The sequence below is a fragment of the Notolepis coatsorum genome (assembly GCF_963971535.1).
Source record: "Notolepis coatsorum genome assembly, chromosome: 8".
NCBI lineage: Eukaryota > Metazoa > Chordata > Actinopteri > Aulopiformes > Paralepididae > Notolepis > Notolepis coatsorum.
The window spans coordinates 133,994,940-134,008,252 of NC_140172.1; the positions used below are offsets into that span (position 1 = coordinate 133,994,940).

At 42.2% G+C, this 13,313-nt stretch overlaps 1 protein-coding gene across 1 annotated transcript in view; it reads left to right on the plus strand.

Moving 5' to 3' along the window:
* Positions 1-339: 339 nt before the first annotated feature.
* Positions 340-13,313, plus strand: part of ltbp3 (latent transforming growth factor beta binding protein 3) — a 225,859-nt gene continuing 212,885 nt past the window's right edge. The window contains 1 exon segment of the mRNA XM_084320781.1: positions 340-1,169. Within this exon segment, the coding sequence (XP_084176907.1) occupies positions 935-1,169 (235 nt within the window). The 5' untranslated portion in view covers positions 340-934.

Genomic DNA, 13,313 nt, shown 5'->3' on the forward strand with positions numbered 1-13,313 from the left:
GTGTGTGTGTGTGCGTGTGTGTGTGTGTGTGTGTGTGTGTGGGGGGGGGGCGGTCAGGGGAGGAACAGCCAACAACGAAACCACTTTCAGCTTAGCTCCCTCACCGCTGGCCCGCAGCCAACCCTCCCCGGAGAGGATTGGCTCTCACCCTCTCTCCTCCTTCTCTCTCCCTCTCTCTCCAACTTCTCTCTCCCTCTCTCTCCTCCTTCTCTCCTCCTCTCCACTTTCCTGAAGTCCAGAATCACTCCGACTCTCTCAGAGCAGCGGGGAAAAGAAGGCCGACGAAAGCAAACGGGCAAAAGTTCGACAACTTTTTGGAATAGCTTTTTCTCTCGCGTGGGTCTCTCGTCTGATCTCTCTCGTCTGGTCTCTCGTCTGGTCTCTCGTCTGGTCTCTCTCATCTGGTCTCTCGTCTGGTCTCTCATCTGGTCTCTCATCTGGTCTCTCATCTGGTCTCTCGTCTGGTCTCTCATCTGGTCTCTCGTCTGGTCTCTCATCTGGTATCTCTCGCCTGGTCTCTCATCTGGTCTCTCTCGCCTGGTCTCTCGCCTGGTCTCTCGTCTGCTCTCTCGTCTGCTCTCTCGCCTGGCGCGGGTAGAAGAAATATGCCAAACTTATGTTTGCTTTTCGGGACGGACGCGTTTCGAGCGCCGGGGAAAGTGAAGGTTTTGTTTTCCTAAAGGATTCACTGGAGTTTACACTTAGCTCCTAGTATTACAGTTTACTCCCTCTTTCCCTCCCCTCACATTTCAAACCCGCGGTCGGTTGCTTTCCTCAGAGTTGTTTTCAGGATCCCGTGGGCAGCCAGAGGAATAAGGTGTTGGTTTTCAACCCCGGACCCTTTTTGACGTGTGTGTGCGTGTGTGTGTGTGTCCCTCCCCCGTGGACATCCCCTTCTCCTCGCGGGACAGACGTGAAGGATCATGCCATCAGGATGATGATGATGTCTCTGTCTCTGACCGCCCTGCTTGTCCTGTGCCTGTGCGCGCACCGGGGCGCCTCCATCACGCGCGAGCGGAGCTTCAAGGTAGTGATAGCGCCTCTGATCTGCAAGAGGATCTGCCTCAAGGGCCAGTGCCAGGACACCTGTGAGCAAGGCAGCAACACCACGCTGATCGGCGAGAACGGACAGTCGGCGGATACCCTCACGGGACCGGGCTTCAGAGTCGGTGAGTGATGATAGAGGAGGAGGAGGATGATGATGATGAGGATGAATGACTCATGGCTAGAACTTACAATAGAGCTTTTTCCACAGACAGAGAGAGTTGTAACAGTTGTGGGGGACCCTGATGTAAACAAGACGAAAGTCTTTCTCTGGTCTCCATCCCCTTATGTATTGAGCTGTATTGTACCCATTCTGCAATCTGTTAATAAAGTTTTCAATCAATCAATCAATCAATCAATCAATCAATCAATCAATAAATCAATCAATCAATCAATGTGTAGTTATTTGTTCCAGTGTGTGGCAGACTGGCAGTGGCAGTCATGCCAGCCAGGGCACCGGTATTAATGTGCACGAGGGCTCAGTCACTGACTCACTGGCAACACCAACTGAACGGAGCCGTTATTGGCCTAATGTTGTTTACAGCTGTGTTTATCCTTAAGTGACGCGTCAGAAATGTCTCTTTTGGTTATTAGCGGCCGTACGGTGACCTCATTCTGAAAGCCTCTGGTCCTGAAATAAGGCCCCGGGCCTACTTTTAGTGCCATTAGTGTGCTAAAGCCTACAGCATTTATACAGGGCTTTACACTAAGACAAGATATTCCTTTATTGATCCCTTGGGGAAATTCAGGCTTCATAGCAGCATGGGAGAGGGGAGGTACAGGTAGGGGCAGGGTAATAGTAGAAATACATAAATATAGGCAATAAATGAAATATGAATATAAAAATATGAGAAGAAAAAAAACGGTGTAATCAAAGGTGCAAATGAGGGTCGGTCTGATTATTTATTTATTACAATAAATAGGCACTAAATGATTTAAATCTGAATATATACTAAGTAATCCTGAATTTCCCCCAAGGGGATCAATAAAGGGATATCTTATCTTGTCTTAAACAGTATACACAAGGTGCCCTAAATGAAACCAGCTAACAGTCAGATGCTGTTTTTTTTGTGTGGCTGTGGCTGGTAAGTCTGTCAACTCTCCTGGACGCTTGGACAGGTAACCAGCTTGTCTGCAGTGACTGGTAGACAGAGACAGACGTATTCTAAAAAACACTGCAACAGAGACAGAGACAGACATATTCTAAAAAACACTGCAACAGAGACAGAGACAGACATATTCTAAAAAACACTGCAACAGAGACAGAGACAGACATATTCTAAAAAACACTGCAACAGAGACAGAGACAGACATATTCTAAAAAACACTGCAACAGAGACAGAGACAGACATATTCTAAAAAACACTGCAACAGAGACAGAGACAGACAGAGACAGAGACAGACGTATTCTAAAAAACACTGCAACAGAGACAGACAGAGACAGACGTATTCTAAAAAACACTGCAACAGAGACAGAGACAGACGTATTCTAAAAAACACTGCAACAGAGACAGACAGAGACAGACGTATTCTAAAAAACACTGCAACAGAGACAGACAGAGACAGACGTATTCTAAAAAACACTGCAATAGGAATTAGACCGGCTGCTGAAATTCTGAATCCCTTGAACCATGTTGGCCGTTCGATAACAGTTTGTTTCCTGAACGTGCACATCTGAAAACTGACATAGCCTTCTGTTGTTATTAGGTTCGTATGTATAACTGTTTCATATTTATTCTTACCCTATATATATATATATCTGTCCACATCTGTCTACAGGTACATACCTGCATATAACCCTTTTAACATTATGTAACAGAGCTCACATCGTCACCTTTTTGCGTTGTGTTAAACTTTGATGCCCCGAGGGAGTTTCGAACCCGGGTCTCCCACGCCGCAGGCAACAGCACAGACCGCTATACCAAGAGGTGAATTCACTGCTTTCTTTGCAACGTGTCTATGTGTCTTTTGAGGATGAGAGTGAGTTTAACCCATAGCACCGCTACTCGCCCCAGTCACTTCACAACATCTGAAGTCTTTCGTGACTGCGCTTCACGGTACCATCCGTTACATATAGTGATGCACCGATGTGAAAATTGTGGCCGATACCGATAACCGATATTAATATTGCTGTTCTGGCCGATACCGATATTTACCGATGTCGATATCTCTGTATAGAAAACACTTTTTTATGATAATCAAATAAAGAGCTATTTTCCAAAACGCATAATTTTTTACTTTTGTAACTTATTTTCAGAAATGACTGATATTTTGAAACTATTTAAGGCCAAAACATGTAAAAATAAAAAAAGAGATAAAAAAAATAAAAATAAAAATAAAAAAAATTATTTATTATTATTATTTTTTATATCGGCCCTATCTTGATATCGGACCGATACCGATGTGTAAAAAAACTGCCATATCGGCCGATATTATATCGGCGGCCGATATATCGTGCATCACTAGTTACAGATATATCTATCCACATCTGTCTACAGGTACATACCTGCATATAACCCTTTTTACATATCTGTATATATACTATATCTATATCTGTACATATCTCTTACCTACTCTTACTAGTTACACTGCTGGCCAGTATGACTTACTACCATAGGGTCTTTATACCTGTATTGTACATATTCATACTACAACTCTGTACATACATCTGATTAGCACTATTACGCAGTAGTACTCATTTATATATTTTATACCCAGTTTAATCCCCTGTACATTGTATGTTACTGTTGCACTTTACTGCTACATTTGCACTCTGGTGGGATGCCAAAATTATTCTCCTTGTACTGTACTTGTGCTGCATGATGCAAATACATTCTAATCTAATCTATAGACACATAAACATAGTAGGTAGTAATATAGTCAAGGTATATTCCTTAGTAGCAGTGCATGATAGTAAAAGAGGAAGGTTAGTAGTTATTATTGTTTTCTTCTCATTTAAATGTATTCTACTTGACTTCTGATGAATACGTCTATAGACTGCTTCAACTTCACAAAAATAAACATTCTAAACACGTCTATAGACTGTTTCAACGTCACAACATAAACATTCTAAACACGTCTATAGACAGTTTCAACGTCACAACATAAACATTCTAAATGGACATCATGTCAGAAGACCAGCATTCTATACCAAGGGATCTATGAAAGAAGGAAGGGCCATGACGTCAGAATACCAGCGTTCTATACCAAGGGATCTATAACAGAAGGAAGGGCCATGACGTCAGAATACCAGCGTTCTATACCAAGGGATCTATGAAAGAAGGAAGGGCCATGACGTCAGAATACCAGCGTTCTATACCAAGGGATCTATGAAAGAAGGAAGGGTCATGAGGTCAGAAGAATACCAGCGTTCTATACCAAGGAATCTATAACAGAAGGAAGGACCATGACGTCAGAATACCAGCGTTCTATACCAAGGGATCTATGAAAGAAGGAAGGGTCATGAGGTCAGAAGAATACCAGCGTTCTATACCAAGGAATCTATAACAGAAGGAAGGGCCATGATGTCAGAATACCAGCGTTCTATACCAAGGGATCTATGAAAGAAGGAAGGGTCATGAGGTCAGAATACCAGCGTTCTTTCGGTGCTCTGCTTGGTGCCAGACTTTCAACACAATATTATAAAAAACAATGCCTCCAATTGTGTAGTTTTACCTGCACACACTGAGTTCGAAGCCATCACAGGTCTTGGGGCACGATATGCGTTCTGGTCTCAGTCCTGTGGAAAGACTGGTGCATCCGGTGGCCAACTTTCACTTAGAGAAATACTTTCCACAATCCACACACACACACACACACACACACACACACACACACACACACACACACACACACACACACACACACACACACACACACACACACACACACACACACACACACACACACACACACACACACACACACACACACACACACACACACACACACACGCATGCACGCACACACACACACATCCACACGCACGCGCACGCACACACGCACACACACACGTACACACACTTACACGTCACAGGCCTACTCATCCTAATTGCCTACTTCTGGACTAGTTGTGAGTCTGTTGTGGCTTCTGTGGGTGACCCTTGACCCTTGAGCTTTATTTATGTCCATAAAGAGACATACCTGACCTACTGGCTCATATAAGCATTTATTCTTCCAGGAAATCAGACTTGGACTGTTTCTATCTGTAATCCTGCGCTCCATTCATTCCTTTATGGACCCATAACTCTGTATCAAAGCATGTACAATAGTGCTGTATATATACACACACTTATATAGTTATATGTACCACATAATATATACACATATATCCATGTCTGTCTGCAAATACCTGCATATAATGATTTTTACATATCTGTAGATACTATATATATATATATAGTACAATATATCCTTAACTATTACTCAGTAGTACTAATTTATACATGTTATACCAAGTGTAATCACCTGTACATTGTATATTGCTATTGCACTTTACTGTTGCAAATATAGAAGAAGAAAAAAGAGAGAAAAAAGGAAGATAATATTAAATATATTCACTGACAGATCTTTTTTTACAGAGTTTATACCTGAGAATGATTTGTATTTGTTTACCTCCTTAAAAAAAAGGATCACAACTGGTCCACAAGTTGACCTCTTTGACTGATATACATGTACATATATGTATATATATATGTTTAAATAAGACTAGAGCTTATAGGACAAATGTAAAGAAAACATATATATATATATGTTTTCTCTACATTTGTCCTATAAGCTCTAGTCTTATTTAAACATACAAACTCCCCTCAGTTCACCTCAATTTTTCTGTTGTCCTTTGAGGGTATAATTGATGGTATTGTGTGACCTAGGGATGCTCGATATTGGCATTTTTACCTATACCGATATTGTCCAACTCTTAATTTCCGATACCGATATCAACCGATACCGATATATGCAGGGTTCCCCCCCCAAAAAAACTGAATATTTTCAGGTAATTAACATTACATATATCTTGTTGTGGAATTAACACAACATTAAGCATACTTTTGACAATAAATAAAATCAGAATTTGTTCTTAGTTGCTTGCCTGGGTAAATAAAGGTTATAGAAATGTAAAAAAATAAAATAATAATTGAAAACCGATACAAATATTTTCACATTTTAATGCCGATATCGGCCGATAATATCGGTAGGCCATCCGACAACCCTCTCCTAGTCCCTTCACCACATTGTCTAGCCCTAGTCCCTAGTCCCTCACACACACACACACAGAGGGTTGTATTGTATTGAGGACTCGACAGCAGAACAGATCAGCTGGTTGGAGCCATGAAGTCTACATCAGTGTTTTTTCAATCTCAAGTCTTGGGAACCAATGTACAGGAGGGGGGTGTGGGGGGGGGGGGGTTAGAGGGGGGTCATACTGTTGTGTATAGCGTCAGGAATGTCTACAGCGTCCGTCAGTCAAGGAACTGCTGCTTAATAAAGGGGTATTCCACCTGAATGGACTATTTAGGTAGTAATTCTGCAAAAAAAGATTTTAGTTTTTTGACCCCCTAATCTGTTATGTGTTCTGTAGGTCTGTAAGCTCCTAAAGTAAGGGAAGTCTTATGACATCGTCAAGTTGCACGGCCTGACAGTCATGTTATTAACATATTTATATTATTAAGCATCTAGAATGAAAGAAGAACAAAACAGCCGTGAATTCTCAACAGCTGCAACCTCTCTGCGATAGGCCACTCCCACTGCCACGCCCCCTTTTAGCCAATTTGGTTGTTAAGTCGTGACGTGTCGACCTTCCAATAAACCGCATCGGGGCCCAAGCTTCAGTATCTCCTGCTGTCTGGAGAGGTATGATCTCCTTGTATCTCCTGCTGTCTGAAGAGGTATGAGCTCCTAGTATCTCCTGCTGTCTGAAGAGATATGAGCTCCTAGTATCTCATGCTGTCTGAAGAGGTATGAGCTCCTATAGTATCTCCTGCTGTCTGAAGAGGTATGAGCTCCTAGTATCTCCTGCTGTCTGAAGAGGTATGAGCTCCTAGTATCTCCTGCTGTCTGAAGAGGTATGAGCTCCTTGTATCTCCTGCTGTCTGAAGAGGTATGAGCTCCTAGTATCTCATGCTGTCTGAAGAGGTATGAGCTCCTAGTATCTCCTGCTGTCTGAAGAGGTATGAGCTCCTAGTGTCTCCTGCTGTCTGAAGAGGTATGAGCTCCTAGTATCTCCTGCTGTCTGAAGAGGTATGAGCTCCTAGTGTCTCCTGCTGTCTGAAGAGATATGAGCTCCTAGTATCTCCTGCTGTCTGAAGAGGTATGAGCTCCTAGTATCTCCTGCTCTCTGAAGAGGTATGAGCTCCTAGTATCTCCTGCTGTCTGAAGAGATATGAGCTCCTAGTATCTCCTGCTGTCTGAAGAGGTATGAGCTCCTAGTATCTCCTGCTGTCTGAAGAGATATGAGATCCTAGTATCTCCTGCTGTCTGAAGAGGTATGAGCTCCTAGTGTCTCCTGCTGTCTGAAGAGGTATGAGCTCCTAGTATCTCCTGCTGTCTGAAGAGATATGAGCTCCTAGTATCTCCTGCTGTCTGAAGAGGTATGAGCTCCTAGTATCTCCTGCTGTCTGAAGAGGTATGAGCTCCTAGTATCTCCTGCTGTCTGAAGAGATATGAGCTCCTAGTATCTCCTGCTGTCTGAAGAGGTATGAGCTCCTAGTATCTCCTGCTGTCTGAAGACAAACCTCTAACCTGTGGACATTTTTGGGGACCGACCGACAGCTGCTGGTCGCAGGTAAAAACAAGTCAACGTTTAAAGGGTGTGATCTATTGGCAGAAATGGAATATAATATTCACAAGTATGTTTTCATTAGTGTATAATCACCTAAGGGGGAGTGGGTCGTCTTAGTGCTGTATATACTGTATATATACATTCATATATTTATATTTACCGCATATATATATATATATCCATAGCTGTCGGAATATACCTGCATATAATCCTTCTATATAACTACTTAATCACCTGCACATAACTCTGTGTGATAGCATGTACAATAGTGCTGTATATACCATATTTATTTATTCTTAGCGTATCTAATCTAAACTAATCTAATCTAAACTAATCTAATTTAATCTAAACGAATCTAATCTAAACTAATCTAAACTAATCTAATCTAATCTAATCTAACCTAAACGAATCTAATCTAATCTAGTCTAATCTAAACAAATCTAAACTAAACTAAACTCATCTAATCTAGTCTAATCTAATCTAATGGAATCTAATCTAAACGAATCTAATCTAATCTAGTCTAATATAATCTAATCTAGTCTAAACTAGGAATGTTCTCCAGGATGGCTGCCTGTAACCATGGTAACCACGTTCAAATGAAAAAACGCCTAATTTCAGTGCAGTGGTGAAGCAGGTAAAACACTGGCAAAGCGTGACATTACTGTTCCACTGTGACCTGTTTACAAGACCCAGTAATAAGACACCAAGTCATTGTGTTTTTGTTTTATATATTCTGTCATATAAAAACACGTAGCAACAGCTGTTTTGCACACAAAACAATGTTCACTATGTTATAGGCGGCCATCCTGGAAGAAAGAAAACATGCTATGGCTACTTACATTATACAAGTTACTGAACAAACCAACGGGTTACATTATACAAGTTACTGAACAAACCAACGGGTTACATTATAGAAGTTACTAGGCCTGCCGCGATAAGCAATAAATCGATTAATTGCCGCGATAATTAAAATGAATGCAATGATTTTGACGGGCGCGATTAATTGCTATTTGCGCGTTTGTTTTAATGAGGCGGAACCAGTGCCCCTTGCAGTCTCTCTCCGTGTGGGTTGGCCACTGGCGTTACTACAGAGCACAGCACGGGAGCTCCGTGGGGCAGTAGCAACGCCACATATAGCTTAATACATTTCTCAATAGTGTTGCTCCTTTTAACCAAGTAGCGTTATTTGTAGTGTAACGTTAGAATAACACAGAATAACGTTAATACAATTACATGCATCATTGTTTACAATGAACGGGTGGGGCTAGTCAAAGCACTGGAGACGGGGACAAGTTAAACATGAATTAATTTATTATAACGGGTCGTTTTCGAGTCGTGCTGCAGTGCCTACGCACCACAGCTATTCTATCTGCATCTAACGTTAGTAGCTAACGTTAAAACTAAAAAACACAACCGGACGAGACAAGTTGTCGGCTAGGATAATCACAACAATACTTCCGGTCCGGTCGGTGGGCTTCAAAATAAAAGTCTTAAACCGGAAAAGACGGAGCGGTGGGCTTCAAAATAAACGTTTTGGGAAATAAATTTCTCAAAAAAATTCTCTAACCGGTCGCAATAATATCGCGATATTTTCGGGGGCAATTAATCGCCCAGCAAAATGTGTTATCGTGGCAGGCCTAGAAGTTACTGAACAAACCAACGGGTTACATTATACAAGTTACTGAACAAACCAACGGGTTACATTATACAAGTTACTGAACAAACCAACGGGTTACATTATACAAGTTACTGAACAAACCAACTGGTTACATTATAATCCTCCTTCTGCAGTCTTTAGGCCTAAAAGAATGAAAATGGATAAAAACATTAAGGAATGTCTGACCACTAAGTGTGTCTGACTCTTAACCACCTAAACTAAATTACATCATAGTCAAACGATGGGAGAATGGACAATTGGATGAGGGGGCATTTAACAGAGTGAGGAAAGCAGGAGAGATTCCTGTACAAGAAGCCAAGTCTTGCTTTTATTTTCGATTGAAGATGTAACACATGCTGAGAAAAGTGTATTATCTAAGGTTTATGACGTAATAGGCTGGTAGGACAGGCATATAAATGTCTTTAAAGTCCTCCCAGAATCTAATTCAACTCCCCAGACGAAGATTTGTTTTAGAATGAGAACAAAACCCCAAAAATAACCTGCCCTGGTAAAAAATTTAATGTTTTAAAAATAACAGAGGGAAATAATCCAGTGAATGAGAAAACAACATAATATGGAAGCGTATGCCTCATAGTTTCATAGTTTGTGCTCTTGGTACACAATACGTTGTGTCTTCTTCTATAAATCAAATGGCACACATTCTTTCCACATATTTATTTTTATTTTGAATAATGGGAAGTGTTGTCCTGAAGACAGGATGGTCTGGTCTTCAGTAAGAAGTGTTGAGGACAGGATGGTCTGGTATTAAGATAAGATAAGATAAGATATTCCTTTATTGATCGCCTTGGGGAAATTCAGGCATCATAGCAGCATTATGATGAATTGAAAATGGGGGACCCTGATGTAAACAAGATGGAAGTCTTTCTCTGGTCTGCATCCCCTTAACAATTGTATGTATTGAGCTGTACTGTACCCATTCTGCAATCTGTTAATAAAGTTTTCAATCAATCAATCAATCAATCAGATTCGATTATAACACTCTGTACTGCTGCTCTGGGGAGGGAGTGGACAGCCAACTGATTTCCATGAGCTATGTTCCCTTGTTTTTGGGGGCGCTTGCATGTCAAATCTTTTATAAATGAAACAGTTTACAAATTCCTAGGATTCTTTAACGCTGCTTCACGTTGGTGTCCTGGAGAATCAAAGTACTTAAAGTTTACAGTGGTTTTTAACGGGTACTGTAAGCTGTATTTGAACAGGGCTTTGTCCGGTTGTGTGGGTTTGTCTGGCAGAAGGCGGGGGTATTTCAGACTAGTGCTTTTGGCAGACGAAAAGTGTGTCTCAGTGTTTGAGAACTGGAACAGGGCGTTGGACAAGTGGAATTTTCTCTCTACTGTGTTAAAATGGCCACAGACAACAATACGAGGACTTTTTCCCGTATTTGAGGGCTTGTGACGTCATCACCGCAAGGCAGAGAGCCTGACGCAGAGAAAAACTAAAACTGTCATCAGGAAAGAAGGTTCTGCGCCTTAGATCAGGAGAAAAGGTTCCGCACCTTAGATCAGGAAAGAAGGTTCTGCAGTTATCAAGAATCAAGAATCAAGAGGTTTATTTGTCACATACATACCAGGGCATACAGTGAAATGCGGGTGGTCATGCCTGCATCGATTGTGCAAAATACAATAATAAAAATAGGCATAGAAAAAAAAAATAAATAGGTAAGACACAAGATATGCATGATAAAAAAGACATGCTAAGTTCCTGAGAAACTGGTTCCTATGTACACTACTATACGATATACAATTTACTATTTTAACTCTTAATGTATCCAAACTATACTATACAATACCTCCTTCCTTTAAAGTGACTTCCATTATTTAAAGTGACATTTTGTTTAAAGTGATTGTTTTAGCGGTTGCCGCATGAGTGTTGTGTGTGTGTGTGTGTGTGTGTGTGTGCGTGTGTGTGTGTGTGTGTTGTGTGTGTGTGTGCTCATGTGTACTTGTGAGTGGAGAGTTCAGTGTTCAGTGTTCTGAAGGCCTGGGGGAAGAAGCTGAGCCGGAGTCTCTCTGTTCTCACAGCGTGTGTATGTAGGCGCTTGCCTGACCGCAGCAGCTTGAACAGGCTGTTGTTGGGGTGGTGGGGGTCTTTCATTATTCTGCAGGCTCTGGATTTGCACCTCCTGTTATATAAGTCCTGCATGGATGGTAGTGCAATACCCGTAGTACGCTCTGTTGAGCGCACCACTCTCAGTAGGGCCTTCCTGTCCTGTGCCGTGCTGTTTCCAAACCAAGCAGTGATGTTCCCAGTCAGAATGCTCTCTACCGCCCCGGAGAAGGAGTGGATTATCTTCCCTGATACTCAGAACTTCCTTAGCTGTCTCGGGTGGTAGAGGCGCTGTTTTGACCTTTTTCACCACAGGATCTATTTGTGTAGACCAGTGGTGCCCAACCAGTCGATCGCGATCGACAGGTAGATCGCGGGCTGATTTCAAGTAGATCTTGATTAATAAAATTTGATGATAAAAAAAAAAAAAAAAAAAAAACTTTTTTTGCTAAATCAACTCTTCCTCTCCTTGTTAACTACAACAAGCAATGCTGTTTGTTATTTAAGATGAGGTCGGACTCGGCACTGACAGATTTGTGTTCATTATGCTGCTTTTATAAAGCCTCAAATGACGGCTTACAATATACAATTTTGGCTGGTAGCTATCGGGCTAGGTGGTAAATAAAAAAGTAGATCTTGGTTCAAAAAAGGTTGGGCACCCCTGGTGTAGACCATGTCAGGTCCTCTGTGATGTGGTCTCCCAGCCCAGGTACTTGAAACTGCTCACCCTGTCCACGATAGCCCCGTTTATCCACAGTGCCGTGTGTGTCCCCTGCTGTATTCTCCTAAAGTCCACAATCAGCTCTTTGGTTTTACCAATGTTCAGGAGTAGGCTGTTAGCCCGGCACCAGCGTGCCAGTTCATCAACCTCCTCCCGATAGGCCTTCTCGTCATTGTTAGAGATCAGCCCCACCACCACTGTGTCGTCCGCAAACTTCACTATGGAGTTGGAGCTGAACCTGGCCACACAGTCATGTGTGTACAGTGAATACAGCAGGGGGCTCAGAACGCAGCCCTGGGGGGACCTGATACCTGATTTTGCTGGAGGTACTATGACCCCCCACCCTGACCGCCTGGGGCCTGTCACTTAGAAAGTCCAGGTTCCAGGCGCTCATGGCAGAGCTCAGAGCCAGATCGATCAGCTTGTCAACCAGTCTGGTGGGGACTATGGTGTTGAAAGCTGAGCTGTAGTCAATGAACAGCAATCTCACATAGCCCCCCTTCTGACTGTCAAGGTGAGATAGTGTGTTGTGTAGTACTTGGGAGACCGTATCGTCAGTGGACCTGTTTCCTGTTAGATCAGGAGAGAAGGTTCTGCACCTTAGATCAGGAAAGACAGTTCTGCACCTTAGATCAGGAAAGAAGTTCTGTTCCACACTAGCTCACGCTCAGCGTTCATTGCATATATCTCGCTTCAGCATATATACACTGAATAATTTCACAAATGTACCTTTAAATGCCAGCATTCATCTGGCCACACCCCCATCCGCTTACCTATATAAGCAGGGGTGGTGCCACACACTCATCTCCTTCTCAAATTTCATCACAAGCAAAGCAACGTGTTGCTCATATGCCCACTTGACGTGGAGAAAAATATTGTTTACAAGGAAAGGAAGAACAAGGAGATACGTTGACATCATATCTTTATTTTCTCTCTCACTATTTTCGAGAAAATACGGCAATGTTGTCTTCGTCACAGGAGTGTCTGGAAGATGGTGATCATTCTAAAAACCCTCCACCGGTTTTCGTATTGGGAGCACGCCGCTG